The 27,119-nt window shown below is 41.4% G+C and overlaps 1 protein-coding gene across 13 annotated transcripts in view; it reads left to right on the forward strand.

Annotated features, from left to right (window-relative positions):
* Positions 1 to 27,119, forward strand: part of LOC137417557 (phosphatidylinositol-3,5-bisphosphate 3-phosphatase MTMR2) — a 183,772-nt gene that overhangs the window by 90,489 nt on the left and 66,164 nt on the right. The window contains exons 1-7 of one of the 13 annotated variants that reach the window (XM_068103482.2): positions 808 to 1,083; positions 6,714 to 6,910; positions 13,977 to 14,065; positions 14,567 to 14,653; positions 20,277 to 20,334; positions 23,351 to 23,445; positions 26,358 to 26,468. In XM_068103482.2, the coding sequence (XP_067959583.2) occupies positions 14,036 to 14,065; positions 14,567 to 14,653; positions 20,277 to 20,334; positions 23,351 to 23,445; positions 26,358 to 26,468 (381 nt within the window). In that variant the 5' untranslated portion in view covers positions 808 to 1,083; positions 6,714 to 6,910; positions 13,977 to 14,035. Of the gene's footprint in view, positions 1 to 750; positions 1,084 to 6,713; positions 6,911 to 13,976; positions 14,066 to 14,566; positions 14,654 to 20,276; positions 20,335 to 23,350; positions 23,446 to 26,357; positions 26,469 to 27,119 lie in introns of those variants that run through there. The other 12 variants (XM_068103483.2, XM_068103480.2, XM_068103490.2 and 9 more) reach the window with 12 other exon arrangements.

Genomic DNA, 27,119 nt, shown 5'->3' on the forward strand with positions numbered 1-27,119 from the left:
GTGTTTTCACTTGCAAGTTTTGCTGCGTAAGTATAACCTCTTCTCTTCCGCCTCTTCCTCTTCTTCCTCTTCTAACCTCCTCTTCTACTCTACGGGATAACGGAAGAGGCAGAAGAGCTTCCGAGAAGAGAAGAGTCCAAATCGAACGAGCGGAAGAGTCTTCCGGGAGTCTCTTCCTCTTCCAGAAGTGCAAATCGCACGCGCCGATGGAAAGAGATGTAAAAGACAATGAAATTTTGGATGAATGTATGAATTAAATTGACTCTTCAACCCCTTTCAGGCCATGACAGCAAGGAAAACACAAGAATATTATACAAATGACCACAAAACAAGTGACATCTGAATACAGATGATCAGATAAAATGCATTTTAATGAGACAAGGGCAACATATTTAGCACATTTTAAATACTGCCGCGAACTATACTGCGTAGCTCACATACATGTATTAAAAGTACCAATAGCAAAATTAAGAAGAAATTCAACGAAATGATAAATAATAAATATATAGACAAAACGAAAAATATGAACAGTGTAGAAAACTATTTTAAGACAAGAAAATTGCTTTGGAAGCAGATTTCTTTAAATAATATGCTCGTCGTGTGAAAGCGATATTTATCGATTGAAAAGTTACAAAGTCGATAATTTTCGAAGAATAATTCGATCAATACCGCACACACATAGAGATGAGAAAATAAAATCGGGTTGGGGCTGATAAGATATGTAAATATTATTTTTAGCTTCTCAAGGTTTATATTTGAACTTTTTACCAATCGAGTAAATATGTAAACCGCGCAGGCAGACAAACCGGAAGGGTTTCGGAAAGGCCGATGTGGATCGGTGCCGGTAAAACCAGAAACGGAGTCTATTCTGAGGCAGGATTGGGGTTGTGCTCTGAAACCCTCCCCTGCCTCTTCCTCCTTCGCTCGACCATGGCCGCGCCCGTCCGCGGGAGGTTTCTGCGTGAGGGAGCGGAAGAGCGGAGCTTCCGTTAACCGAAGCTGCTTTTTCTTCACCACTTTGGAGCACTTGCAAAACGAGTCTAAGGTGGACCGGAGCAAGGCCGAGGAAACGCAGTGAGTCCGGTGAGAAGTTGTTTCGGGGCCCCTGTGGTAAAGTCCGAGACTCCGCCATGGAGGCGCCTAGTTCCGGTCACAGGTTCGTGTGTATGTAAAACCCGCACCTGGGCGCTGGTACCTGTGTGGTTTGCGATTGCCTTCCCAACAACCAGTCGGAGCAGGAATTTGTAATTTATTCAGGATGACGGTGATGACTCGCTTCTTTAAGTTCCATCAACTAATGCTGGCAGATCCAGTTTAACGTCCATCTGATCCGAGGGTAGCTTCAGCCGTCCTGCGCAGCATCTGGTTGACAGTTTATAGCTGGGCCGAGATGACAACCCAGGCTAGACAGTTCAGAGGCAAGTGTAGTGTGTACCTGTGAGGTCATCCTGCGGGCCCCCAGGTCGCATCACCTAGGCACAGCGCAATACCTGTGGGGTCATCCTGTGGCCCCCCACGTCGCATCACCTAGGCACAGCGCAATACCTGTGGGGTCATCCTGTGGGCCCCCACGTCGCATCACCTAGGCACAGCGCAATACCTGTGGGGTCATCCTGCGGGCCCCCACGTCACATCACCTAGGCACAGCGCAATACCTGTGGGGTCATCCTGCGGGCCCCCACGTCGCATCACCTAGGCATAGCGCAGTACCTGTGGGGGTCATCCTGTGGGCCCCCACGTCGCATCACCTAGGCACAGCGCAATACCTGTGGGGTCACCCTGCGGGCCCCCACGTCGCATCACCTAGGCACAGCGCAGTACCTGTGGGGTTATTCTGTGGGCCCCCACGTCACATCACCTAGGCACAGCGCAATACCTGTGGGGTCATCCTGTTGGCCCCCACGTCGCATCACCTAGGCACAGCGCAATACGTGTGGGGTCATCCTGCGGGCCCCCACGTCGCATCACCTAGGCACAGCGCAGTACTTGTGGGGTCATCCTGTGGGCCCCCACGTCGCATCACCAAGGCACAGCGCAATACCTGTGGGGTCACCCTGCGGGCCCCCACGTCGCATCACCTAGGCACAGTGCAGTACCTGTGGGGTCATCCTGTGGGCCCCCACGTCGCATCACCTAGGCACAGCGCAATACCTGTGGGGTCACCCTGCGGGCCCCCACGCCGCATCACCTAGGCACAGCACAATACCTGTGGGGTCATCCTGTGGGCCCCCACGTCGCATCACCTAGGCACAGCGCAATACCTGTGGGGTCACCCTGCGGGCCCCCACGCCGCATCACCTAGGCACAGCACAATACCTGTGGGGTCATCCTGTGGGCCCCCACGTCGCATCACCCAGGCACAGCGCAATACCTGTGGGGTCATCCTGCGAGCCCCCAGGTCGCATCACCTAGGCACAGCGCAATACCTGTGGGGTCATCCTGTGGGCCCCCACGTCGCATCACCCAGGCACAGGGCAATACCTGTGGGGTCATCTTGCTGGCCCCCAGGTCGCATCACCTAGGCACAGCGCAAAATAATCGTTAAGCCACACCAGGCATAGCAGTAGGATTGCAGAAAACTATAATCGTGTTAGATTAACCAATAGCAGTTCTATTTTGAATGTACCAAACCATCCACATGTGATGTTTTTATTTCGTTAAAACATTTAACTTTATTAATCTACATTGAAAATTCTCTAAATGCACCTGTTTTTATTTGTAATATTTTTAAAGTGGCGTAGTATTTGATCCTGTTCTCAAAAGTTGTTAGATTGGATTTCCAGGTGGATTTTGTCGAAGGCATTGCGATTTCCTTCACCCCTGTGTTTGTCTGTCTGTTTGTTTGTTTGTCCGTGAGCAGGATTTCTTAAATAGTTGTGAATGGTTCCGGACAACATTTGGTGGTGGTTTTTATTTTTTTTTTGTATACATTATTACAAGATCGAGGCTCGTGTAAGAGCTAACATTAATCACAAAAGAACAAACGGACACACAAAACATAATAAAGGGAGCGGCAGACAAGATGGGGAGAGAGGGGGAAGCGCACAAGTACAACATTTGAGAGCAGGGACATCGGGAGATCTGTGGAAGGGAGAGGGCTTGGGGGGAGGAGGCGTGGGAAGGAGGGTGAGGGGGGAAGAGGTATAAAACATATGGACACTGCTAGGACTTCCAGGAAAGAAGTCGGTATTTCAAAAAACGTGGATCTGGGGTGAATTAACGGGGGTAGAAAAGATCAAGGTTTTGGATGGGGGAAGATAAGAGATGGTGGTGAACAGCTGTTTTAAAGACTTGGAGGCAGGAGTGGGATTTAAGAGAGTGAGGGAGTTTGTTTTAGAGGTGGGAGAAAAGAGGAATGAAAGAGTGAAGGTGAGCAGAGAGTCTGGATTTGATATTTATGGTTGAGTATGTGACAAGGATGAAATGATTCAATTTTGGTTAAGGTCTGGATGTAGATCCGGCCTATCTGTGGGATTCAAAACTTAAACTGTTCATTTGGTGGAGGTATGCTCTCTACCGAGTGCCATTCTAGTTTAACGTTGAAACCAGAGTGATGTTAATTGTCACCTATCATTTGGAATTGTATAAGATAAAATAATGAATGCCCAGTTCTCATGCCCTTTTTAACTTGCAATCAGGGACAGAAATGTAGAGTTCTATATTTCACTTGTTTACCGACATTGCATTTTGCGGTGGTCTAAGGCTGAATTATTATTATTTTTTTTCCCATGGAAATGGGTCATTTAGTGTTTAAGAGTATATAGTAAATTTCAAGTGCTGCATTTAATGCAGTTTAAATTGAACACAAGTTTGAATCGTCCCATGATTTAAGCATAAGAGGGTTTGGCTAGTATTCCACAGATATAATAAATTATGTTGACCGATTTTTAGAAATCAGTCTGATATATGAAAGCATGGAGTCTACAATTGGACCCAGATTTGAAACCGTAGCAATAGAGATTAGTTGGTAACTGTAAAGTTTCACTATCTGGGGTTAAAACTTTTAAAGAATGGATAAGAGTGATGGAAATGAATGTAGAAGGAAGTAGAGGACGGGGAAGACAGAGAAAGACTTGGCTAAAGATGGTTGAAGAAGAAATGCGGGCAAGGAGGTTAACAAGGAGAGATGCAGAAAATAGGGCAAAATGGAGAAGATTGTCATGGGGACCGCAAGGCTCTAGCAGGGAAAATGGCCTTAAAATGCATGTTCTTGTTGTTGATGAGGGGCCAAGTGACTGCACGACTCTTTCCAGAATTGTGTTTGAGAATGTTTGTGGACATCCATGTTTATAGTTTGCAAGAATACAAGTTCAGAATTGTGAAAGAAAGCACATCATCAGGTTAACTGGACAGGTAAATTTTGGTATTTGCAGAATTATAGTGAAAGGTGATCTTGCACTCCTGCCAGATTATACCATGTGGATGAAGATAAAGAGAAAGGAAAAGTAGAGCAAGAAGAGATCCCTGGCATCCCCATGACAGATGGATGAAGTGTGTCTGATGAACAGCCCAAACATGACTAATGTTAACAAACAGATTGTTTGTTTCCAGTGAAGGTTTCTTAAACATGTGAATTGTTATCGCCTGTTGAAACAGGGATGGACTGTGGAAGATGTAATAGAACAATTGATTATTTTGGTTTATAAGTGGAGACACCCGGAAGTGAGGAAATAACCGAAGATTATGGAACTGGATCCAGTAGAGACCTACTTTTGACTGGATTGTCAGGGTTTCCTCAGATTTTTAATTGTAGCCAACATCAAATTCTCTTTCTTGGAGCTAATGTACTATTTCTCTTTACTTTATTTCGGGCGAGTATTTAATTTAAGCAGGGTGAATTAAATCTAACTTTCTCAATTACTAATTTGTTGTACGATAGCTGCTGCTTTCTATCAAGAGTCTGGCATTTCGACAGTAAATCAGTATAACTGAAGAGCTAATCTGATAGCGCAATATTACCTACATTAGTCGGTAATTTCATGGGGAATTTTCCTCCTCTTCTTCTTTATTTTCTGACGTCATCGTCATTGCCAGATAAAAATGTCAGCACAATGTGTTTAATCATTCTTTATTGGCCCCACGCTTTCTGAACAAAAAAAAAAAGCAGGATATTGTAATCGGCTTCGTCTGTCTGACACGCTACCTCCTCCTGAAGTCCTAAACGGTGGTGTAGAAATTCGACAAACTTAGTAGTTATGATCAGCACATGGCGAGAAGATGCAAGAGTAGTATAATTTCCCCTCCCCAGGGTCAAAAGGTCAATACCAAAAATGCAGTTACGGGCACATTGTAAAACATTTTTTGATGAGACTTAGAATAGGCAATTAGCATTCGGTGACACATGAAATATGTAATGATTTTTTTGGATTTGACCCCAGGTTCATTCGCCAAGGGGTGGGGATTTAATGGGGTCACAGACGTCAAAACAGGGGAAACATTTTTTGAACTCTATTTGATATTGGGTTATTCCTGGTGGAACCTTTTGCCATCTTCAACTTGGTTTTAGTTAGGAAGTGTGGGGATTTGCGATGGCGTGCCGTCGACTTCGCTGTAGTCTTCTTTTTGTTATTTCGCAGAAATGGTTTAGACTAGCAAACATTGTGCCAGGATTAGCATCAGTCGGCAACATTTCCTGCCTAGTTACTATTGGTCGGTAATTAGTAGAACTGCCTTTTGTCTGGTTCTTGAAGTTCTCAGTCCTATCTGGACGCTTCCTTGTTCCCTTTTTTATGATCTCTTTAATTTTGTTTCTTTCTTTATATTGTCTGTGGATCTAAATTTTCCCTTTGGATGGAAATACCACAGAGCAACAACAACAACAACAACAACTGGAGTGTTCATAAACACGATACCCCGAGCAGTATTATTATTTCGTATGCAGCCTGTGGCTGCTGGGTGCATCATTCCTGGTAATATGGCTGTGCCGCTGATGTAGTGGTGGGAATGCTAACGCGGCTGTGCCCTGTTTCCAGTAAGCTGGTACTCATTTTGTCGACCTCAGAAGGATGACAGGCTGAGTCAACCCACCTGGTGTTATTTAACGACATTACGGGTGGGGGTGGGGGGGGTGGGGGGTTGAGGGAGGGGGGGGGGGGGGAGGTGGGGGAGGGGTTCAAACTGAAAACCCTAAGATCTTAAGCCAGCCACCTTCACAGTTAAACCATCACCAGGGGTATGTTCAGTTACCATGTTTTTTGTAGAGCGTTCACCAAGTGGCTTAAGCACTCAAGCACCCCATTCTGAACCGTTGATGAGGAACAGCGAGCTGCTTGGTAACTCAACAAACCCCAGGCCTACTTCGTGCAGTGTTCATGTATAATACTGTTGTTTGGTTCCCTCAGTTAACACTGAAATAACCACTGAAGGCAAATGAGCATGAAATGGAGGCGTTTTGAATCCAACTATGTGGCGGATTATACTCGAGGAGGAAGAAGAGTACCGACTTACCTGGACGGGTCTCGCCGACGTCTTCACCCTTCAAAAACAACTAAAACGGAAACGGATTTACAAATGTACAGAAAATAACGAAAGGATTTATTAAAACGGAATGCCGGGACAAAGAAAACGTGACGATAAACTAGATTCCTAAATGGAGCGCTCCCTCACTAGACTTAGAAACACAGACACAGGAGAATATAAACTGGATAAAATTAAGTACGTGTGGGTTATCGTGGCACTTAGCTCAACTCACTGCCTCGTCAACAATCGTCCAGGCCCCAGCGCGCAGTCTTGATGCGGTTCCGGCTTTGGCGGGAAACCGCTCATCGTTTGGCGCGCGCGCACAAAGTCGGGCCTCCGTTCTCCTCGCACGCCAACGGATGGATTCAGCAAGAGTGTCGAAGGCCAGGGGTGAGCGAGAGGCAGTGACGTCGAGGGACAAGAGGAATATGCGAGAGACTGACTGCGCAGGGTAAGTATTCTATGAATACCATCTAGTTCTTGCTGTTTTTGTTACATCTTGGTTGAGTACAAAGTGGACATGGATGTGCTTTGCATTTTGAGATGCTTTCTAGTTTTATATGCCTTTGTTGAGGCTAAGGATGACATTTGCATCAAGAAAGGTGTCGCAAGACCATCCACAGGAAGCCTTTGCCTTGTAATTCAAGTCTCTGATCTTATCCAACACTGTTCATGCCCAGATAGCCAAGACGTAGGTCGAATTTGAACTAATAGACTACTCACTCACCGGCAAGTCAGCACCCAGAAGCCATCAAATAAAAGTTTGGAAAATAGACCCAAGTTGGGCACTGGCGAAAGCACACTCTTACTATAATTCACCAAATGTCCGTCCGTCTGTCTGTTCGAAGGTACCGTAAAAGCTGCTGAACCGATCTCAACGATATTTTGGGTGGATAATCCTGGGATCCCCAGGAGTAAAATAGGCTATTTAGTTTTCCCAATTTCAGCTTTAGTCTCCAGCATTCTCAGGTTTGGACTCACGCATAACATTCGCGTTCGCATGATGTTCATTGTTCTCATTGTGACGATGTTGTTTTCCCGGGTGCCGTACAAACGGCTGCACCGATCGCTGCACGGCTGCACCGATCGAACTCGGTTACCTCGGACAAAGACCTTTTATAAGGACACGGGTTGAATCCCTGCTTGAGAGAATTCTAACCCATTTCAACTGAAGGAAAGACGTATCGGGAGTACATACGACGTAGCGATTGTGAACACGATTATCGATCACGATTCACGATCACGATCATAGTGTATCGATCACTGTGGGACATTTCTGATATTTAGCCTTTTCATTTGAGCCTCCCAATTGAAGCCCCGCCCATAGGGCGGGTACCATTGCTGGTGAATTAAATCAACTCTTTGCTCATTCAAAAAGATGAAATGGATCAAAACGAGGATACTCTCTTGCTCAGACGAAGGGTTAATTCCCGAAACGTCAGCTTCCCCACGGCGGTTAGCATACCAGCATACCTGGATCAACCATCCTGTTGATTTGGTCCATTGTTCTACCTCTCTGCTGACATAGATCATCGTGAGTCTTCACAACGAAGAGTAGTTCTTCATTCTACCCTCTGCTGAAAGACTATGGACATCTATAATCGTACAGTACATTGTTGTCGCAAGTCCAGTCAATAATATCGAACAATTTAACACACCAGGTCCAAACACTAATAATGTAAGAAAGATATGTCGTCAGTAACTTGTCTATAAAAAAGATAAATGAACCGATCAGCACTTTTGGTTTATTTATTCTGTAAGGAGTGACTGCAAATTGTGGTGAATGTTTCATCGCTCGCGTTCTAACGTGCATACTTACCTGTATTTGGCACAATGGATTCCTTTGACATTTCACGTTTACAATGAATGCAAAGAATGACGGATTTGAATCTCTCTTTGGTTATGCCTGCCGGCCTGTCTCAAGTTGCAGTGAAGTAAAAAATAACTTTGCTGTTGTTATTTTGCTCTGAGCTGGCTTGTGCTGTTTTAGCTTCCTGTAATTTTATCTTCAACTTTACCTTGTTGTTGCATTTTGAGCATTTATTTTCCTTTTGCAATTCATGTATTTTTGGAAGGCTTGAGGGTTTGTTTCCATATGGTGCTCTGTACTGCCAGCCAAAGGTGTGCAGAAAGCACACCATTAATTGTGCACACCTTTTTAAATGCAGAGCAAATGGTTATATGTATAGCTTGCACGATATCCTTTGCACTTGTTTTACCTTCCTTTCGTTATCCTCAGCGGTTCTTGTAGATTTGCAAGAGGGAAGACAAAAGCAAAACATTAAAAGCATTTGGGAGAGTTAGGGGGGCTTCCCAAGTTTCATTTATGGTCACATGTTTTGTTATTTGACCTTTATACCTGATTGCTGTGTGGGACAGAGCTTTAAGTGACTGCCTGGCATGCGGAATGGATTCCCAGCTGGCAAGAGCTTCAGAAAGTGGGCCGTTGTAGGTAGCGAAGCATGCAAAACTCTCACAATACCTTGCGGCCAATGTGTGAACCAAATATCTCTTTTAACAGCAGTGGAGTGAAAGAAATCCAAATGTCGTGATTTCATTGAATACATTTGTACGTTTTCATGATGTGGAGGGCAATGGGGTTGACAAAAAGTCAGTCGTTTTCCAGGATACGATAAATAAATAAAGAAATAAATAAATATATAGTTTGTTGTACTGCACTTGCTTCTGGCACTTTTGTTGCATTCAGCAATTTGGCTTGCATTCCTCATCAGGCAAGTGAAATGCTGCTGTGCCATTATATAATGTGCATGGTGCCAGTGACGTTATAGGACTGCAGAGCTGTAGCTATTGAAAACTCTTGCACTGGTTTCAAAGGAATGTGGCACTTGCACTTGCAATCGTTTCTATTTCACTTAAATCGACATTGGTGGCTCTGACGTTTTCTGTACTTTTCCTAAGTGTACTATAATGCATTTTAAACTTTTGCCCAATATTTTATTGTTATTTCTCTCGCCAGAGGAGAGGGTATTGCATTTGGTTCCGTTTGTTTGTTTGTCTGTCTGTCTGTCTGTTTGTCCGCACAGAACGAGTATGCTTTTCTCTGCAACCGTTGGTCCGATTGACAGGAAATTTTCACCACAGGAGCGCCTCTTCCGGTACAATTTTGAAAATGATAATTATGATGTCACAGGTCACGTGGTACGGGTGCCATCTTGGAAAACCCCCAAAAAATTGCACCTATATTTGCACCTTGAGAACCATTCATGGAAAACATTGAAACATGTCTCGTTGTCAAGTACTTTCCATGTGGAACAACATGTATTCATGGTTATGTCATTGGTGCCTTCATTATGACGTCATAATTAGACAAGTAGAACCCATGATTTGATCAGTTTGAAATTTCTTGAGCATGATCTACACAAAAATGGGATGGGAGAATTATTTTGATGACTCATTCCCTCTCTCTCCCCATCTTGTCTCACGCTCCCTTTATTATATGTTTTATATGTCCGTTTATGTTTTTTTGTGATTAATGTTAGCTCTTGCATGAGCCTCGATGTTGTATACAAAAAAAAAAAAAAATTCTAGGTGGAGGGAATTTACAAGGAAGTAATCGATCAATTATAAAAACAACAAAAATCCCATAACCTACCCCTGATGTATGCATCCAAGAAACAATTAATGAACTTCAGATCTTTGTTTATACGGATCTCAGTTGTCGGCCTTTTCCCCTTACCAAGGGGGGGTTAGCCCCTTGTCTGTTACTGACCGACGTGAGTCCTGGAAATCCCAACGCTCCTTCCAGTCGGGGGCAGCTAGGGGAATTGGTCAATGAAAAGTCCCAAGGACCTGAGTGCCACTCCTGACCGTGAAGCAGGGAAGAGACTCCCGCTCGAACCACGGTTTTAGATAGACTAGTTGCCGAGCAGTTTTTAGCAACCCGGAGTTCGAGCCATTAACAGAGAACTAAACCCGATCCTGAGCGTTGGCCGAATCGTGCCACGTATATCAATTGGAAGGAGGGACGGAAGCGATCTGAAGACACCCACATCAGACACCCACAGGAGATAGAAAATAGAGGCTGACAAGACTAAAATACCCGGGCTATGCTGGTGTGGCACAGCTGGTATGATGCAGGTGGCACCGCACCAGACACATCCTGAGCAGGTTGGCGGCCCCGTGCGCCAAAGCACGACGTGGGACACGAGGGATGAGACGTGCCTGGCTGGGTGGGGATGTGGCGTCACACGGCCTCTAATCATTTTTTCCTTGTCACACACCCAACCTCTCCACCAAATGTCGTCCAAATCTGTCTACATCTTTTTGAGATATCCTGTTCACAAACAGACAGAAAGGGGTGAAAACATAACCTCCATCCAGCTTCAGTGGTCGAAGTAATGATAATAACTCGACAAAATCAGCTATATTTTATGTTCTTAATACAGGAAAATAATACTTTATTTTATTTTCTTCATAACACTTTTATTCATGAAAATAAATAGCACAAAAACAATGCACAAAAATGTTAATTAACGGTACAGTTTGGGCAAACTTTAAAGTTGAAGTCCTCAACACTATTTCCCAATTACCCTCTGTAGTAGACCAGCCAAACGTAAAAATTTCCTCCAGAAAAAAAATTTCATGGCATTTTTTGTTCATTGCAGACATCCATGCTAGATCAATCATTCATATGATGAGGAAGAATATGTGGGTGGATGCCACCCTCAATTTTGAATTTAAAGGTCATTTCACCAGGCCTCGTGAAATCACGAGGTCATCACGAGGTGTTTTTGTGTACCATTTTGGTATACCAATACCATTTTGGTATTGCAGGAGCCTCAATCTTGTATACAATATATATATATATATATATATATATATATATATATATATATATATATATATATATATATGCATGTATGTATAGAAATATATATATATATATATATATATATATATATATATATATATATATATATATATATATATATATATATATATATATATAATAAGATCAAATTTTGTATTTCTTTGGATTTTGCATCGATTTAAACCACATTCAATAGATCTCTCTATAAAACTATCTCTATTATCATGTAGATGTACCCAGCCTATATAATTAACAGGTAAGCTTTGTATCTTGCACATGCATGTATGGCATAATGAAAAACAAGTGTGATATATATAGGATTCTGAAATGATGTTCACATAAATAGTGTGCAAACAACTTTGAATATACACGTCTTTTACACAATAAACACATTTCAAGAAAATCACACTTGTTTTTCATTATGCCATACATGCATGTGCAAGATACAAAGCTTACCTGTTAATTATATAGGCTGGGTACATCTACATGATAATAGAGATAGTTTTATAGAGAGATCTATTGAATGTGGTTTAAATCGATGCAAAATCCAAAGAAATACAAAATTTGATCTTATTATATATATATATATATATATAAAACTGAGAAATAGTAGAAACTCCACAGTACGAGCAGGGCGTCTCATTTGCATTGAATATATAATCGGGAGATTGAATAAGACGCGGACGTAGCTTCAGGACTTTGATCTTTAATTCGACAAGCTTTCGACCAACAAAGGTCTGCCCCTGAGTCTACAAAAACAGCAGGCATGTATATCAGTCAAGTATGTATAGTGATATGTGTAGAAAATGCATACAAAAGGAAGAGCCACGCCAAAGCTCACTCACCGGCCCCAAGTTCAACGGAAGTGAAGCGCACCTTACAGTTACCATTTGCGTTACAGTTCCGATGCACGTGCATATACAAATATAGAGATACATACATACATAAACACACAAGCATATATTCATATACCATTTATATTCATATAATATATTTATATATTTATATAAATGACATGTAAAGGTAGAATGAATGAATGGGTGAATGAATGAATGAATGAAGGAATGGGTTACGGTTAACAATTTGATTGGGTTGATGTAGGAACATGCTTTAATCATCAAAATTTATGCAATGAGGGATTTTTGTCCGAAGTTTATGTATCCAAAAGGACTCACTCAAGTCAAATTAAAGATCGAAGTCCTGAAGCTACGTCCGCGTCTTATTCAATCTCCCGATTATATATGTATATATATATATATATATATATATATATATATATATATATATATATATATATATATATATATATATATATATATATATATATATATATATATATATATATATATATATATTTGTGAAGCAGTGCTAATTAGTATAGGGATTACGGCTAATTTTCCCCAGTACGTGATTTTTCCCTCTAACTTTTCCTTCACCTTTTGCTGACAAGGCCGACCATAAAATATTCCGTTAAACAACAACCGCCGACAAAAGCCAAGCAGAGCCGATTAGACTAAGCCCCGCCTCTAAAGGACCAAATCGGAAACAGGCCACACCCCTGAGGGACATGATTAGTCCAGAGGTTGTGGGTGAGGCAAACTGGGAGGGAAGTTCGGTGATTGACTCTCAAGAGGAAGAAGAAGAGCGCTTTTCTCTCGATCTTGGCTCAGACAGGAAGGCTGGCCATTTTGGTGTTGGTGCGATTTCTGTGCTTGTTTTGTATTAACCTTTTGCGCTTTGGAGGAGGAGTCTGTTGCGGCCGTTAAGGAGGAGCTGGAGGCCGTGCTGTCCCTCCACGACGGTGGAAAAAAATCGTCTTCCCGACTCCCCTCCTAGCTGCGCACTTTCGGGCCATCGCTATCTTTGGAGCGCTTCCCACGCGAGTGGTTACATTGAGCTTCAACAGCCACCAAGCTCTTAAAAGGACCTATTGGAATCAGCTAACTGCTGAAAGGGGGTTTCTTTTTATTTTCTTATCTTTCCCTGTGTACGTCTTTGTGTCCGTCTGGAGGTACCTCACCGTGGAATTTTACCTCGGTATTTCTTTCCATTATTTTTCATTCCACGCTTATTTTCATTAAATTTATCATTGTTGCATTTTATTGGTTGTGTTTGCATGTTTTGTGGTTTCGGAATAAACCCATGTGTTCCGTTCAGGTAAACGCTTTGCCTTCCTTCATTCCTGTGTGCGACAAAAATAACAATCATCTTCGGCTGGTCGCATCAGGAATAAAAACTGTTCGGCTATTTGTCATCCAACGGTCTTAATCGCTTGTGACAGGACAATATATTTATATATATCCCTGTCACTGTTATAATTAAAACAATGCCAACATTTGCATAAAGCACCGATTTTATCCTATATGATGCCTTGTATAGCACCCCTCCCCCCCCCCTTCTTGTTGCAGATTTGTTTATGATAATGTGTGAGAACAGTAAACAACCTGTGTCCAACATGTATTGTGCATTGTCTGAAGTACATAACGGAGGCAATTGTCACATTAAAAAAGAAATTTTTTTTGGAAAAAAAACAAAAAACTATTTGCAATACTATATTGGAGGATGTCAATTTGCCTGCAACTTTTAGCTGATAGATCTGTATGTTGTTGTTGTTTGTATTGTTATTGTTGCAGTATTATTATCATCATCATGATCAGTTTTTGGGTTTTTTGGTACTTTTTTGCAGCAGCCCTCCAGGCTTCGTGCTTTACCTTTGAATCTGCAAGGGTCGCTTTGTCTCATGCAATGGCCGATGACAACCAACCAACTGCAAAGGTGAACAAACGCATTGCTTTCACTTTCGTGGCTTGCATCCTGCTTCCATGATGGTTAATATACCATGTTTCTTGCACTGCTAATCTTCTTTGGTTTGAACATTTAAAATGATTTCTTTTTGAGCCGTCAACATACTATTTGTGCAGTTGTCATTGAATATTTGAGCCTCCCCCCCCCTTCTTTAATTTTTTTTTACTTCCTTGTCACTCCTTTTCTTTCCACTTTGTTCTGTTTCCACCCTTATCTTTCCCAATCACCAAACTTTACCTGCATACATAATGTGTAGACTTATCTCTGCTTATGTTGTTTGAATCCTATCCATTGACCTGTTATAATCTCACAGCCTGAATACTTCTTTCCTTCCTCATTCCTGCTCCATTGTCCACTTTGCTTCTTCACTTTCCCTCCCCACCTTTCTATGTACCACCCACCCATTTGTTCCATGGCTATGGCTACTGGCTACATCTGCTTTTGGGTTCGGTGTCTGACTTTGCCTCCAAGGGTACCCATACGCGAGGTCATACTCGCTGGCACTCGATCGCCAACCCGGGTCTTCCTGCGCTCTCCACAAACACTCACACTGAAAAGGTCCCCTGCTATGATTTATTGTGGAATCTTTATTTTCATAATATCACTCTTCTGCCATTTGTACTTGCACTTTTCATCAACATGTGCTGTGTATGTATTGTAGATTTTTTTTTCTTTTTTTTCTGGAAATTGGTGTTTTTCTGCATCATGAAACTATTTCCTTGGAATTTGTGTGTTCTTGCAAGTAATTATGCTACAGTCTACATTTTGCTCATTGTCAATTGCAGTTCTGACACAATTGCTGCATTTCGTGCCATGAATTGAAGTGATTTGGATTTCATACTGAGACCAATAATTCAGGTGCACGTTTTGACACCACCTTCGTCTGTAATCACTGATGCAGCCTGTGTGAAACAAATGTTCAGTTCGGGCCCATGGGAAGCATAGATATCTGTGGGTCTGTGAAATGCAGACCACGTGGAACAAGATGGGAGTGATACATGAAACGTTATCTTGTCATGGAGGAAATGACATCAAATTTCGAAATTTCTTGTGGAGTTTTTATATTAAGGGAATTGACGATCCAGAAAACTGACACTTGGAAACTAATGGGAATAATCTTCTTCTTATTTTTCCCTCCCCCAAGTCTTGTTTTGTAGCTTGTAATCTTGTGCAAGTTGATCATTTTCTTTTCATTTACATATTTATTCATACTGTACTTTATATTTAATTGGTTTTTGTCACAGCCATTATTCATCATGATCAGGCAATTTTTACAGGCCCATCCCAAATTCAGCACTTGCGCCATTTTAAGCATGTGCGTGTTTTTCAGAATAAATGCATTAAAATAACTAGAACGCCACTCAGTAGAGCGCATACTCCCGCCGTGGGTCAAGTTGGAATAGTACGATTTCACAAAAGTTTGAGGGAGTAGTTCAGTGACAACACAAGACAAGACAACACAAGACAGACACTGCACAGATATATATATATATATAGAATATATAGAAGATAATGTTAAAAAAGACAAGGCAATTTCACTTACATTTTCGGATTCAGCGTTCAATTCTATATAAGTGAGTGTATTTTGAGGCATGTGTGACTTCAAATAAAATTGTAAGCCAGGAAAACGTTCGTTTCATTCCTTAGGGATACAACATGTAAAACTGGCCCAAACGTCAAAACAAAACTCGTTCATTTTAAGTCTTACAAGCTAATGCGACCACTTATTCTTCTGGGAAGAATCCCGTGCACATGCTGGTCACACTTATAACTCACCTAAGTCTTTATAAGTTCATAAAATACTGACACCGTGATTGACATTCGCTGAGGTAAATGTTGATATCTCTTCTGAGGTCAAAAAAAAAGAAGCAAAACTCGGTTTCAAAGCATTATACGTATCAAACGATACATTTTATGAAACGGGGAAGCCTAATATGCACTTTGGTGGTTTTAAAATGACAGAATATCTCTTTATTAGAAAGAAAAAAAATGAACATTGAAGACGACGCTGCTAAAAAAAATACACAGCTCTAACGCATAACCACGAGTTTAAACTACATTTACAACAAATATGAAAACTATTTTCATATCACAATGTTAAATATAGAATATATAGAAGATAATGTGAAAAAAAAAATGATCCCTATCTTCCAATAGTAAAAAATCCTTCAAAAAATTCCTGGATCCGGAATAATATCCTGAGCTTCACCAAAAACTAATCAATTCTTCCTTATCCCAAGGGCAATCATCCCACCAACTTTCATCCAAATCCGTTTAGAACTTTTCCAGATATCTTGTACACACACACACACACACACACACACACACACACACACACACACACACACACACACACACACACACACACACACACACACACACACACACACACACGGACACGATCGAATGCATTACTCCCTGGTGGGAGTAACTAGAGACTTCATATAACACATTACCCCATGCAGTTTTGAGAAAAAGGAGATGAGAAGGGTCTTTTCAACTCTTGCTTTACATTTCTGAGCATAATCGACATTTCCTACAAGCCCCAATTTTGACTGAATCTCGATATTCCTCCGCTGGAGAGGGTGAGTAGCAAATTTGATTGGTTGAGGTGGTACAATGCTCAAGTATATAATTCGATTTAACTAATAGTTTTCAAGGCATAGAAAAAAAAAAAACTTATCTTTTTTTTTTCAGAAGCTTACTGTCATTCATGGACCATCTTTTGCACCACCACCTTTTAAAACTTCAGAAGTTGAGCCTGTTTAAATGCAATCGCCTCATCAGGCATGTCGCGTACACTACCTAAACACGTTGCTCAATGTTTAAAATTGCTAAATAATGTTTGATGCATGTATATGTTAAAAATTAGAATACTGCTATTTGTGTATGCAAATACCAAAACAATCTGCACAACAGCATTGTCAATTACATGCAGGGCCATGCCAGAATAAAATTAACACCTGTGATTGTCAACATAACTTAATTTGAACAATCTGTGATATAAGCTAATCAGATGGACTTGAATATACGAGGAACTGGTCTGTACCCTTTAGCATCATACAAGTGTTTCAACTTGTTCCTCATCTATATCAATGACCTCTCTGATGCTCTGGAACCCCCCCTCCCCCCTTCATTTTTGCAGATTCCACATCTTTCCTAATAGTTCCCCATCCCTCTGCTAAGCAGACAGCAGCTGCATCTCTCTCTCTGCTGAACTGGAATTATTAGTCTCTAGTCTGATCAATGTAACATTCCCTGCAGTCTTGGTCCCACAGTCTCACCCGATCACTTTGGAATGATCATCAAATGAACCCACATATCTATTTATTGGTCATTCACTGGAAGAGGTTTCTCTTGAGCTTCTTGGCCTTAGCATCAGCCATGACCTTTCCTGGGCCGACCACGTGGCAAAGCTGGCCTCCAAAGCCTGCCACAGACTGGGAATCCTCCATCGATCCAACTCTTTTCTTTGAAATCAGAGCTACTCACAGTCTTAAAAGACCATGTCCCGAGCTCAATGGAGTATCGCTTTCCTCTATGGGCTGGTGCACCAGCATCACATGGTGGTGTTCTGTCTATTTTCTAACATGGCTCCCTCTGCTTTATCAATCCTCCAACCCTCTCCAGCAACTCCAGGATGCAAACTTTCTTCCCGTAACCTTCTGGTTAAACTTCCAAAATCCAGACTGGCTGAATACTTGAACTCTTTTATTCCTCGCTTCTGCTGTCTATGGAACCACCTTCCAGAGACTGTCTGTCTCACTCGTCCCTCCAGTACTTTAAGCAAGTAGTACACTGCCATCTCTTGACATACCCAATTTCGATCCATGGTCTTTATTACTCCCCATTAACCTTTCCTAACTCAACCATTTCAGTGTCCATCCTTCTTCCCTCTCGTCTTTTCCTGTTTCTTCATTCTGTTGATGTTTGTCCTACTGTCAGTTCTACCTTTCTCTTCCATGAAGCTCGCTCTTGTAAAGAAAAGAAACGGAAGCACATTTGGCAACATATTGATTGGGAGCTGCAAAACAACCGACTTCCACCAAGTAAGATGCAAGAGCTGCAACAAAATGTACTCGATATCGTACATACGTGCATACATACATACATGCATATTGCATATGGCATATTTTAGTTTGTACGTCTGAACCTTGTATAATTGAAAACGACTTGGCTGGGCTCCAGCAAATCTTCCATACATGCTCAAGATACCAAGAGTCAGGCCATGGACACACAATAACCTCCCCCCACCCCTATACCTAATGAGGGTGGGGAATAAAAGGTCTTCTCGCCATTAAGGCTGCCGAGGCGCCATTAAGGCTGTAAGGCTGCCGAGGCAATTTCATGAGCTGGGAATCACAATCCTGGACAAGTCATCCCTTTGATACAGTATACTCAACTATCTCACTTCCAGCAACATGGCTAAATCAATTCACCTGGTGTTAAGTTGGCATGGCTGGAGCTTGAACTCAGGACCTTAAGATCCTAAACTAACCGCCCTCACTGTTAACCACCAAATTCTACGAGGAAGGATAGGCGACTTGCAATTGTCATCTGTAGATGTAGAATAGTGTAAGTAGTTTAACCACTGACCCCCTGATGGAGAAAGGGGGTATTGATGCCATATCTCTCCCAGAGGGAGCGGTTATGACTAGTTTGGTAAAATCTATATAAGGCTGTCACCTAAAATAGTTCATTTCTTTCTGACAGCACATTGTATAATGTTTCAATAAATTGTGGAAATATGCAACACATTATTTATCATTTACCTCTCCCACCCCACCACACCCCCCACCCCCCGTTCCCATGCCTCCTCCCCCAAGCCCTCCCCCTCCCACAGATCTCCCTATGTCCCTGCTCTCCATCTTGTTCTCCCGCTCCCTTTATCATATGTTTTATGTTTTATGTGTCAGTTTGTCGTTTTGTGATCAATGTTAGCTCTTACATGAGCCACGATCTTGTATACAAGAAAATAATAAAATAAAGCATTTACCTAAAGCATATTTGATAAATTGGATGTTTCTTCTTTTCTAAAATCACAGCAAACTTGACAAAAATGCAAAAATAAAAACTTAACAAAAAAAATTGTGTCTACATACCCGTGATGTACCAATTAATGTGGTGTACTTATTATATGGCATCCGTATTGGTATGAACAGAAATCCTTGTTGCATGAAATGGCGTTAAACTGATCCATTAAAAAATAACCCATCAGCTACTTTTTAACTTTTTGTTAGAACGTACCATAGCGATGCCCCTTTCTTGTGCTGTTTATGTGCGTTGCCTTGTGTGTGATTGCTGTGCAAAAACCTGAAATGATGGAGAGCTGTAGATATCACGAGCTTTCCAGTCGATGCCAAGCTGATGATCGAAACCGAAACGTGAAGTGCCTGTTCCTTGTTGCATTCGTTGTTTGGAAATCCCTTGTGACCAAAGATGCCTCCTTCCCTTAGGGATTTATTTATTTATTCTTGCTGACCATTGTTAGCACTTGCAATGTTTGTGGTTTTACAATATCCATTGCTTAAGGAACATTAAATGGCTCTCAAAGCTCATTTCTGTATTGCATTATTTTGAAAGATGTGATTATGTACTAGTTGATATTGGTTAGCTAGCGGTGGCAGGACAGTCTAGAGAGGTATGTGCACTAGCCTGGGTTTTCAATATCCACCCAGCTCGAAACTGTCACCCTGGTGTTTCGTGCAGGCAGGGCGATCCATCAATGTGCATGCCAGTCCTCTGATGGGTGTTAAACTGGGAGTCGCAGCTGCTAGCATTAGTTGGGCACTCTAAATCCCACGGTGTTCTTCACGAAGAGTAGGCGAGTTATCGCCAGCGCTCTGAACAAATTCCAAATTCCTTCCTGGGCTGCTGGTAGCAAGTTCCTTGGTTTTCTTGAAGGTTCCTTGACAGCAGGTTGCACTGCTTGCTGTTTGAGTTTGGTTGCTCTCTTGGCAGCAGTTTCTATACTATAAACAAATTGATCAGGTGGTTCCCATGGTTCATGTGAACTGCCATCTTCAGACACGAAAGGCTGTGATGATAGCATCAGTTGCATATTTGTTTTTAAAGCATTGTTTGGCTGTAGTTGTGGTATCGCAGAATGTTTACATAGAATGTTTTTCTTTATTCTCTTTGGCGTTAAATCTACTTATTGTCTTTTCTATTTTTATTTCAGCCATCAAATTCACGGCATAGAGTACCCCTCATTCCTGGGGAGTCTGTTAAAGTGCACGGTAGGACATTGCTGTCACTTCTTCATCTTATTTCCGTTTGCTCTTTTTTTTTTTCCTGCCTTGTATCTTAAATTTAATTAATTTATATTTTCTTGCATTTTGATGTCCTCTGTAGTTCTGTCTCCACTTATCAGCACTCTCATAATGTTTTATTTTATTTTCTACATGATTCTTTGCTTTATTTCATTAGTGTTTTATAAAGCAGTTTGTGTTGTTGATAATAAACATGATTTTATAATAACGGCATCAAAACTTTGAGACTTGGTCTAATTCTTGACCAGCAGTACATGTCGACTTGACCTCATTTGCATTACAGGGAGTCCCCTACTTACTAACACACAAACTTAACAACCAACCCCGCCCCCTCCCCCCCCCACCCCTCCCAATTATTATTATTTTTAATTCCGAGACATGAATGCTCACTTGTACTTACGAACCGATCGTGGGCAGAGTATCTCGGGACACGCTGGCTGGGTGTAGCAACTCGGGACTCGGTTGGGCGTAGCAACTCGAGACTCGGTTTGGCGGAGCAACTCGGGACTCGGTTGGGCGGAGCAACTCGGGACACGTTGGGCAGAGCAACTCGGGACTCGGTTGGGCGGAGCAACTCGGGACTCGGTTGGGCGGAGCAACTCGGGACTCGGTTGGGCGGAGCAACTCGGGACTCGGTTGGGCGGAGCAACTCGGGACTCGGTTGGGCGGAGCAACTTGGGTCACGTTGGTTGGGCGGAGCATGAATCTTCATCCTGCGAGATGAAAAGAGTCTGAGCGTCACGTCATCTACAGTATCCAGTGTACTGTACAGTACTTTAGGCTACTGTTTGCAGCTATTTTCTTTACGCACATTTTTGCATTCATAGTGCCATGTGTTTTACCGTTTTGGTGGCAATGAACCGTCATCATGGCTGATAAACGTTGCAGTGATATTCCTGAAACAAAGAAATGCAAAACCTTCAAATTGTAGACAAAACTGGCCATTTCATTCAGGACATTTTAATCGAGGACAAGGCAAAAATTTTACTGTACTTTATTTTGGAGTATGCTTTATTAATCATATTTATTACAGTTTGGGGGATAGAAGGGGTATTATATCCTATCATTTGTTGCAAATGTACAATATTTCAGCCTAATTATATGTAAAATGACATGTACAGTCACGTGAAAAAGTAAGTACACCCCATGTAAAGTTTCGACATATTTCAACATACAGCTATTTGATCTTCATTTCAACAATATTGATAGATAAAGATGATATTATATAACAAATATCATGAAACATTTACATTTTGTAGTTCATTGTATAATTTAAATAAACATAAATGCAAATTTCGCATGTGGAAAAAGTAAGTACACCCTTGGCTCTAATAGGTGGCATTGTCCCCTTTGGCAGAAACAACCTCAAGTAGGCGTTTCTTATAACTGTCTACCAGTCTCTGACATCGACCGGGAGAAATTTTTGCCCACTCCTCCATGCAGAATTCTTTCAGCTGTGCGATGTTTGAGGGGTTTCTTGAATGCACAGCTCGTTTCAAATCCCCCCACAACATCTCGATGGGATTTAGATCCGGGCTTTGACTTGGCCATTCCAGAACCCTCCATTTATTTCTTTTCAGCTATTCCTTGGTGGATTTACTGGTATGTTTAGGGTCATTGTCATGTTGCAAGGTCCACCTTCGGTTGAGCTTCAACTTTCCTACAGATGGCTTCACATTATCCTCAAGCACCCTCTGGTACAATGAAGAATTCATAGTGGATTGTATGATGGTGAGCTGCCCAGGCACTGATGCAGCAAAGCTGCCCCAAACCATAATATTTAAACCACCATTCTTTACAGTTGGTATCAGGTTCTTGTGGTCAAATGCTGTCTTTGGTTTTCGCCAAACATGTCTTCTGGTACTGTGGCCAAATAGCTCTACCTTTGACTCATCTGTCCAGAGCACATTGTTCCAGAAGTGCTGGTCTTTGCCTAGGTGTTCATTGGCAAACTTTAGTGTTGCCCTGATGTTCTTTCTGGACAGCAAAGGTTTCCTCCTGGCACACCTCCCACGTAGATCAAATTTGTGCAGCTTCTTTCTCATGGTAGACTCGTGCACTTTGACATCAACAGTGGCAAGAGCTACCTGTCGGTCCCGTGATGACATTCTGGGGTTCTTAGAGACTTCTTTCAGCATCTTGCGGTCGGCTCTCGGGCTGAACTTGCTGGGGCGGCCTGGCCTCAACAAGTTGGCAGTTGTTTGGAATCTTCTCCACTTGTAGATGATCTTCCGGACAGTCGAATGATTGATTTCAAATTGTTTGGAGATCTTTTGAAATCCCTTCCCAGACGAGTAGGCATCTATAACCTTCTTTCTGAAGGCCTCAGAGAGCTCTTTTGATCTAGGCATGGTGACGCCGCACACTTCAACAACAAAGAGCAAACCAAACGAAATGTCTGAGGTTTAAATAAGACAGGTTCCTCTAATATCCTCTCTAACAATGTTCTAATCATTTGCACCTGAGCTGGTGCACCTGATTCTAATTTTAGGTATTTGAAGTAGTGATAAATGTAGGGGTGTACTTACTTTTTCCACATGCGAAATTTGCATTTATGTTTATTTAAATTATGCAATGGACCTCAAAATGTAAATGTTTCATGATATTTGTTATATTATATCAACTTTATCTGTCAATATTGTTGAAATGAAGATCAAATAGCTGTATGTTGAAATATGTTGAAAAAGTCAAAACTTTACATGGGGTGTACTTACGTTTTCACGTAACTGTAAATTGGCGTTTTTGGCTTGGCTATAGAACTGAACCACCATTGTCTGAGTCTGGAAAATTGAGTTCCGACCTAAGAACATCCGACTTAAGAATGATTATTCGGAATGCAACCCATCCGTAAGTTGAGGACTCCCTGTATTGCTGTCAACTAATGCTGCATGTGGGTCATGAAGGGCTCGTGGGGAACGACATATTGTGTAATATCCGAGGCCATTTGGCATGTCCAAACGATTATGTTTCTATGTTTTGGCAGTATGGGATGTGGCTTATCTTTGCCCATTCTATGGGAACATGCGGGGCGAAATTGCCATTACGAACTACCGGCTATTGTTCTATTCTCCAGAGAGGGTAAGTCGACCAACTTTTGAAATTCACAATGTCTCCCTCTCCCTCCTTTTTCTTATCTTCTGTTTATCTCTTCCAACCACTCCTTTTCCTTTCACTTATTCCTTATCCTTTTCATCCATTCTGCTTTCCTTTTAACACTGAATATGTATGAGTTGCACATGATGCTTGTGTCGTGTATTTATAGTGTATTTATAGTGTATTTTTATTGGTGGCAGTTTGAATTTATCTGTTCAACCAATGACAGTAGAGTAGGCATTGTAAGAGGCCTTATCTAGAGTGTGCATATGTGCTTCATGAGGAGGAGCTGCTTTACGACTTGCAACACTTTACGACTGCTTTATGAATGACTTGCTAGGAAAAAGTGAACTGGTGTTAACCGTTTCGCTGCCTCGTTCACTGCCAGTACTTATGTGGTGTTCAACTTTTCTCACAGGTGGATTTTGTAACATGTGTTGCATTTGTGACCTTATTTGTATCTGCGTGTTTAGCTTTCTTCACCCATAGTTTTCGCGTCACGTGTCATGCTCACAACTCCTATTTTCAGCAACGGTTTGCTTTCTTCACTTTGGGATCATGATTATCAACCTACTTACAGTGAGCAGATTATAATCATGGACGTTGACCAGTGATGACGCACGAGTGGATTATATTAGTCCATTGATACGACATCAGATTGGCTTACTGTGTGCTGCTCCATTTCTTGCTTCATATTGAACTTATGACAGGACTCCCATGTACTTAAGCTGCACAGCTTATCGGACACCGCTCAGACTGGACGAAGTCCTTAATCTCTTAAGCGGTGAGAAGGAATTGATAACGTGATTTTCTATACTTGAAATCCATTTTGGTTTGCCGTAATCAGACTTCCTTTGGGTTTCTGTGAAATCAGGCTGTTGTAGCTTGTTCTCCTCTATGAAACAAATGCTGTTGCTGTTCCTGTTCCTGCTAAGGCCCATATCTGTCCAAATTTATTGTGTATCGTACTGTATCAGCCTGAAAAAGAACGTTTGTATCATGGCACAGAAACAAGACTAGAATTGGACCAGGATAAGATGAGGAACTTTCGGAAGTCATTGTAACTTTCATTAAAAGTATCTTAAATGTATCCAAAATGTACCCCTCATTAACCATTGCAGTGTAAAAAAATAAAATAATAATAACATTCAGTGCTTTTATTATCAAAGCTGAAGTTGTGCTTGTGATGGGTCTTTCGCAAGTGTATTGGTTGTAATATGCAGCATTTAGCTTTTTTACCCTGTGCACATTAAGCAAAAAGCAGGGCTGTCCATCCATTTGTCTTGTCAGTTTATGGTCAAGGAACAGTTTATTTAAATCAAATGTTATATTTTGAACACAAATCAGAACATGAATATGAAGACCAGTCTTTCGTTTTACTGTACCTTGGCTCAGAATTCTTCCCGATCGCACATGTGCAGAGAGGATCGAGATAATATTTTTTACTCTGCCCCCTCTGGCAGTCAAACAAATTGAAAATCATTCCAAACAGGAAACTTGATATTTTTAAGGATGTTATAATACGCCAGATATGATGGGCACGAATAACTAATGTAACCTATTAGATAGGGTGGTGTAAAGAGACACTGCGTCAATGGTAGTTAAACCAGGAATGATTTTATTTCCACGACTATAAACCTGTTTAAACCTCTATTCAAATTGAATTATAAACTTGAACACTGTATACAAACAAATCATCTTTATAATACTTCCAAGAACCATGCGATATATCGATTTATAGCATTAGAGGGCGTGGCATGTTTTTGGGGGTAAATAAGAGGCCGCCATAATGGTTATGTACCATGCTGGTTGACGCTGCATTCTATGGTTATCAATAAAGCCCCAATCTCCAAAATTAAGACTCCACGTCATCTTATTACAGTGTACAAGGGTGGTTGGTGTATAAGACTGCTTCAGGAGCGCTAAACTTCCGGATTTTTCTAACGATCTTTAAAATGATTGTTTTATTAATACTTTTATTAATGATTGTTTTTATTGAAGTGCAGGAAGGTGTGAGGGCCTTGTTGTTCGTGAGTTTTCCCTTTGCGGATTGGTCTGTCGTGATTAATTTATTGAGGCAAGGTTTGCAGATCAAAAAGATCGATCAGGTTTAAAATAATTTTTATCTGTTCTGGTGTGTCTGATTAAAAGCTTTTAAGAAACGAAGTAGGAGGCATTCATATTCATATAATCTGTGTATTCCTTTCCAAATTTGTACTGCATTTCCTATTTCATACTTTGTAATTTGAAGGCTCATTTTTGTTTTACCTTTTAGTTGTTTGGTTTGGCCTTCATAGCCGAGGGTCAGAGGCATTATGCTTTTGGGTTATCCACCCGTGTGTGATGATTTTGTTATCGCAATAACTTGTGAACCCCTGAAGGGATTTTTACCAAACTTGGTACAAAGGTGTACTATGATACAAAGATGAATATTTTGTGGTCAAAGGTCAAACTTCATGTGACCTTTATCTGAAAGTAGCAGATATTCGTTACTGCAATAAGTTGTGTACCACTGAATGGATTTTGACCAAACTTGGAATAACTATGGACTGTAATAGGAAGATTAACTGATTAAATTTTGGGTTAAAAAGGTCAAAGGCCTAAAGTCAATGAATTTTCATAGAAACTCTGTGTTACTGCAATAACTATGAACCACTCAAGGAGTTTCAACCATACTTGACGCACTTATGGACTCTAATACAAATATGAAGTGATTCAATTTTATATTGAATGTGTCAAAGTTCAGGTGACCTTTGAAATGAATAAATCCATTTTGTGGACCATAACTCTTGTTAGAAGTGTCTGATGTTCTCTAGATATTCTCGATTTATTTCGTTTTTGTTGTTTATTAACTTGTAACCAACGCTAAATGCAGTGTGCATGATGTGATTTGGCAGGAGAACAGCTGCATATTGGATGTGCCGTTGGGCGTAATTGCGCGTGTGGAGAAGGTCGGGGGCGCAACCAGTCGTGGTGAAAACTCGTATGGCATTGAAGTAACTTGCAAGGTGAAGCAGATTTGTCAAAGTCAAGTTATCAGAGCTGATTTGAAATATTGGAAACTTTTTTCCTTCTGCTATACATTTTAATTGCATTGGTGCACTGAGATGCATCATATTAACAAAATCCTTTGTTTTGTTTGTATGTCTCAATTATTCCTGATCCTTTTGTAATCACTGTAAAGTGATCGTTCAAACTCTCGAAGAGATAATTTGACAACATATTTTCTTTATCCTTGCCGTGATTATGAACACAGGTTCAACTGATTTATGAAAACGTGATTAACTTTAGAAATGGCACGTTTCCTGGTTTGCCCAGAGTAATCCAGATTTCCTTTTTGATGATCAAAATACAAATATTACTCATAACAGTCTGATATTTTGCATAGGTAAATAAAACTAGAACTGCCACTTTAAAACTGCTGGCAGTGATGACCGGTTTACTCGCACCCACTTTTGATACAACCCCACTTTTCATACAACCCCACTTTTGCTATAACCCCACTTTTGATACAACCCCACTTTCATTGCACATGCTTTGACACAACCCCCTTGGATACAACCCCGACACACATACACACACACACACACACACATCCCCCCTACCCCCTCCCACACACACACCCACACCCCTCCCCCCACACGCACACCCCTCCAAAC

Source organism: Myxine glutinosa, chromosome 4, assembly GCF_964187855.1.
Source record: "Myxine glutinosa chromosome 4, kmMyxGlut1.1, whole genome shotgun sequence".
NCBI lineage: Eukaryota > Metazoa > Chordata > Myxini > Myxiniformes > Myxinidae > Myxine > Myxine glutinosa.